At 65.5% G+C, this 5,390-nt stretch overlaps 1 protein-coding gene across 1 annotated transcript; it reads left to right on the top strand.

Annotated features, from left to right (window-relative positions):
• Positions 1-2,271: 2,271 nt before the first annotated feature.
• On the top strand, positions 2,272-3,340 carry PHLDA2 (pleckstrin homology like domain family A member 2). The gene is made up of 2 exons (XM_030833180.3): positions 2,272-2,721; positions 2,989-3,340. The coding sequence occupies exon 1, from the start codon at positions 2,315-2,317 to the stop codon at positions 2,708-2,710; it is 396 nt and encodes a 131-aa protein (XP_030689040.1). The 5' UTR covers positions 2,272-2,314; the 3' UTR covers positions 2,711-2,721; positions 2,989-3,340.
• Positions 3,341-5,390: the final 2,050 nt, after the last annotated feature.

Raw genomic sequence — 5,390 nt, 5'->3', positions numbered from 1 at the left:
CTGTCTCTCTTGCCCCGCCCTCCCTGGGGCCTCCGCTACCACGTCTGTGAAATGGGGCTGGAAGAATGCCCACCTTGGGCCTCGCTCACCTGGGCTCCTTGGGAATCCCCCTGTGGCACCCCGCCCTCCCCATGGAGACCTCCAAGCTGTCCTCTTGCCCACCCCCAAGCCCGTACTCCCCAGGGCAGGCAGGGCTTCTCCCCTCTCCCCTCTCCTCGGGGTCCTAGCACCAGCCAGGCTTACAGGCACACAGTAGGTGCTTAAGCAGTGCTGAGTGTCTGTGGTTTGCCTGGCCCTGAGGTTCCAATGACTGGCCCCCGGGTGGGGGAAACGGGCTGGTGGGCCTTGGACGGGTCCCGGCAGAGCGCTGGACACCCAGGGGGCTCACAGTGGCTTCCTAGAGGCAGCAGCCTGGCCCCTGGGCTGCCTCTCCCGTGGCCCCGACAGCCCAGGGCCCCCTCAGGACAGAGAGCCTGCGGGAAGGCGGGTCAGCAGTCTCACCCTGCCTGATGCTGGAATCCCCTTTACCAGCTCTGCTGGGATGCCTGTAGTGATGGGGAGCTCACCCCCTTATAAGTCTGCCCTGTGTTGTCTTGAGGGGAGATCTGTCTCCCCACCCACCCACCCTGTGCTCCCTTCACCCTCTGGCCTGCCACCCCACGGGCCTGCCGATTCCAGCTCCGCCCCTCCCCCCAACACTGACCAGCATCCCTATGCTTGTCCTGTGCTCCCTCCCACAGGCCAGAGTCCTGGGCACCCCCTGCCCTCTGCCACACCGCTGACAGTTGCCCTGGACGCACAGGTGGGTGTGTCCATCTGCAGAGGCCTGGCCCAAGCCACTCATCTGAGCCAGTGGTGCACCTTATTCCTCACGGTGACCCTGAAGGGCCAGGGTTGGGACTTGCCCAAGGCCGCAGAGCGGGGGCAGGTGGGGCAGGGTTGGCTCCACGGCCGGCCGGACGGGCCGCACCCAGAAGGTCCCACATTGGCTTTATGCTCTGCCGTCACAGTCCTGAAAATATCATTAATACTTTTTGAACCAGGGTACCTGCGTTTCCATCTTGCACCAGGAGGGGGCGTGGCTCTCACAGCCCCAACGGACTCGTGCCCTCCTTGCTCCCCTTGCTTTGCACCACCTGCCCAGGTCACAGCCCGGCGGGGTGTTGGAAGGTGCTGGCCCCGGAGCGGCTGGGGCCCCCGTAGATTCCCTTCTGCCGCCACCCCCCCCGCCCCCCGGGAACCCTGGAGGAGCCAGCGATCACTTCCTGTTAAACCCTTTAAAGGAAGAGGGTAAAAAAAAAAAAAGGAAGAGGGTAAATAAAAAGACTTGTCCTGCTGGCAGGGCATGACTCAGCCGCCCCCGGCCCGGCCCAGGCCGAAGGCCCCTCTGCCCCCCCACGCACCAGCGCGCTCCGCGCCCCCTCGGCTCCCAGCACCTCTGGCGGGTTCGCCGGTGCGTCCTCCCTCCCCCCACGTACAGCCGCCAGGAGGGCCCAGGGAGCGGGACAGGCCCCCGGGAAGGGAGCTGGGAGCGGCCCTCACACTTACTGAACACTAAGGGGAGCTGTTCTAGCATTTTCCGTGCGTTGCCTAATCCAACAAGTGTCATCGTCCCCCGTTTTACAGAAGAGAAAACTGAAGTTCAGAACACCTGCTCTCCCGGTCGGCCCGACGACCCAGGGGGAAGAGGGCAGGTCGTCCCAGGCGCGCCGGCCGGCGGGTGGCAAGATGGGAGATAAGGCCGGCTGGGGCAGGGCCACCGAAGGGTCTCCCCGGGGTCCTGGGAGGAACTGGGGCGGCGACTGCATCTGCCCCACGAGCGGCAGGGCTGGGTGTCGGGGCGCCTGGAGGGTGGAGGTCTGAGTCCCGCCGTCACCGCGCCCCGGGCTGTCCCCGGCCTCGGGCGCTTCCCGCGGCTCCCCGGCAGTGAGTCACCGCGGGCAGGGCGGGCCGCAGCGCATTCCTCCGTGGGGCCGGCGTCCGGGGCGGGGTGGGGGACATTGAGTCGCCCCACGGGGCCACGGATCTGGGGCGCCGGGGGAACGGGCTGCAGACAAGGGGAAGGGGGGGCGACCACGGCGACCCGGGGTGAGGGTGCGGCGCGCAGCCCCGGGGTGGCCAGGCTGGGGGGAGCGGGGCGGGCTGGGCCCGGGAAGGGGGCGCGGGGCGTGGCCGAGAGGGGGCGTGCCCGGGGCGTGCCGGACGGAGCGCGTGGGGCGGGGCCGCTATAAAGACGGCGCCCGGGCACCGGGGCGCATTGCAGAGGCCGCCACCACCGGAGCGCCTTCGCTTCTGCGAGCTGCACCCGGCCGACATGAAGACCCCCGGGGAGGTGTTGCGCGAGGGCGAGCTGGAGAAGCGCAGCGACAGCTTGTTCCAGCTGTGGAAGAAGAAGCGCGGCGTGCTCACCCCTGACTGCCTGAGCCTGTTCCCCACCGGTCCCGGCGCGCGCCCCAAGGAGCTGCGCTTCCACTCCATCCTCAAGGTGGACTGCGTGGAGCGTACGGGCAAGTACGTCTATTTCACCATCGTCACCACCGACCGCAAGGAGATCGACTTCCGCTGCGCGGGCGAGAGCTGCTGGAACGCGGCCATCACACTGGCGCTCATCGACTTCCAGAACCGCCGCGCCCTGGAGGACTTCCGCAGCCGCCAGGAGCGCGCCGCGCCCGTCGGGCAGCCCGAGGCCGGGACGGCCCGCGCGCCCTGAGCGCCGCCGCGGTGAGTGCCGCCCGCCCGCCCGCTGGACGCGGTCCTCGGGGAGGATGATGTCGACCTCGGACGTCGGGGGGAGGTCCTGCTCTGTCTAGGGCACGCTGTCGAGAGCGGACTGGGGGCCTCGCCAACGCGGCGCGGCTGGGGCGCGCGGCAGGAGCCGTCGCTTGCGCCTTCCGTGTCCGGGCCTTGGGAGACCCACTGGCTGGACTCCGGCTCGCTCAGCCACCGGGCTCGGGCACAGCTCCCTGAACCTCCCCGCTCTCCCCACAGGAACCACACACTGGACGAGTCGGGCCGGACGCGGGCCGCGCCGGCAGGAGCTCAGGGAATGTCCGGAGCGGCAGAAGCCCCGGCGGCGCCCAGCCACTGACCACGGCGAGGACAAAGGCTGGGGCTGCGTCCTGCCCGGCAGAGAAGGACCCTCCCGTGCGGAGCCGCAGAGCCTCGCCCCCGCTGTGCGGGTGCATTAAATTATTGGACTATCTATGTATTTATTTTGATGGTATTTGTGTTAAAACCATCTGTCTTAATATATATACATATATATATGTGTGTATATATATGTGTGTGTATATATATATATATATATATATATATATATATATGTGTGTGTGTAATCAATGTGTCCATTCCAAATAAATTACCTGACTTGTTCTCTTTTCTACCAGCCGGTGTGGTGCAGTGAGCTTCCTGCGGGAGGCGAGTGGGTGGCCCCTTCATTCAGTGTGTGTTAGTTGGGGGGAGCGGCCACCCCAGGTGTCCGAAGGGCAAGGAAATGCTCTTTGAATGAACACCGTTATCCGCCGGACCCTGGCCGCACCATCGCTGGAGGCGGGGAAGTGCCCTGGGAGTGGCCCTGACTTCCGCTCCCGGGTGTGGAATGGGGAGGACAGGGCCCCGGCTTGCTCCCGGAAGCCACTCACAAAATGCCCCTGTGAGGTCATCACGCCTCCCCCATCTGAGCTGCTCCGGCCCTCGGTGGGGTACCCGACCCTAGGTGCCCCCTCCCGCCCCTGCCCAGCCCCCTGAAAGGAAGCCTTCAGGCCTCTGGCTGCCCACCGGCCGCACTCCTCTTAACATGCTGCCAGCCAGTGCCTGATGTGCGGGGCCAGCAAGGTGGGCAGTGCTTCTGGGCCAACGGGAGACAGGCCTGCACCATTTCTGCCGGCGTGGCAGGAAGCTGAGGCCTCCGAGTGGCCCAGGATGTGACATCAGGATGGGGAGGCCTGAGGTCCTGACAAGCGGGCAGCTTCTGCCCTTCCTGCCCGCTGGGACCCTGTGCATCCAGGGTGGCCCCCAAACCCCCAGGCTCCGGAGGGGAGGTGTGCCCCTCCACCTGGAAGGGCTGTGGGTGATGAAGCAGCCTAGGATGGAAGAAAGGGACAGGACGCTGATCCTGGCCTAGCCAGGGGACCTTCATTTCACCTTTGTGGCTGGAGGGAGCCAGGTGTGGGGGGCAGAGGTGAGGGGAGTGAAGGACCAAAATTGGGCCCTAATGTCAGTCACTTACCCTTGATGGGGGGGGGGCACCATCACAGGCCTCCTAACCGGGTGGCAGGGGTCAGACTGGGGAGGGGCTGTCCCTCTGCTGGGAGGCCTGCAGGAGCCTGGGTGCTGGGTCCAGAGAAGAAACCATTCCTGCCATGAATTTTCTCCTGAACAGCACTGTGAAGCCCCTGTGCAAATGGGGAGGGGGCTCCTTCAGAGAGTGGAAAAGACCAACCCCAGGGTGCGCCCCCATGCTGCCCTACCCTGGAGACCCCTCCCACCAGACCCTCTGGGTGAATGACCAAAGTCAGCGGGTGGGACCCCAGTTCCTGGCGGGCTCAAGTGGAGGCAGGGTCCGGCCTGAGCCCTCGGGCCGGGAGGGTGGGCGGACCCTGGCTCTCTGAGGCCCCTCCAGTCGGGGCGTGAAGTTCTGAGGTTGGGGTTTCTGAGTTGAACAGCTTCTTTTACAGGCAGCCTGTGGGGGAGGGGTAGCCTTCCTGGTCTCAAGGGCGTCTGTAGACACCTGACAAGGTTGTCCTTTCCATACTGGTCATGGGGCACGGCAGCCTGCTGGCCTCCCTGCGTCTGGTACCCCTTCTCTGCAGCACCTGAGCTGGGAGGCGGGGGGAGGGGGAGGCACAGCTCTCCAGTGCTCAAGCCTGGATGCCTGGTCCTCCCCACGGGGCTCCCCAACAGTGAAATGAGGGTTCTTTTCCTAGATCTCCTCCCAAGCCTCAAAAGTCCTGATCTTTTCAAACAACCGTGTCCTCTTTCTGTTCACGAGTGGAAGCAATTTCAAGGGCTGAGGAGGGTGTGCGGGCAGCACGTGCTCGACCCCAGGCCGGGGGTTGGTGTGGGGTGGGGGGTGTGAAGGGGTGAGCACGGAGCTCCCTGTCTCTGGGGACGTCGTGGGCAGAGCTGTCTGGGTGGCAGCAGGGGGTACTCCTCACTGGCCTTGGTGGCGGACTCCGGGGGCAGGACCCACCTCCCACTGGGATGAACTTGGGTGATTCTGCTCTCCCTGGAGCCCTGGGGCACAGCTGCAGGCCCTCTCCTCCAGGAAGCCCTCCAGCATCCAAGGCTCCATCCTGCCCTCGTCCCCAGGCCCCCTGCCCAACTGATAGAAATCAGCCTGGAAGAGGTCCTAAGGGAGTTTATTGCCAGTCTGTGCCTGGGGGCCACGG

This window comes from Globicephala melas, chromosome 8, assembly GCF_963455315.2.
Source record: "Globicephala melas chromosome 8, mGloMel1.2, whole genome shotgun sequence".
NCBI lineage: Eukaryota > Metazoa > Chordata > Mammalia > Artiodactyla > Delphinidae > Globicephala > Globicephala melas.
Note: the sequence above shows the minus strand (reverse complement) of the source record. Positions and strands in the feature narration are given on the sequence as shown.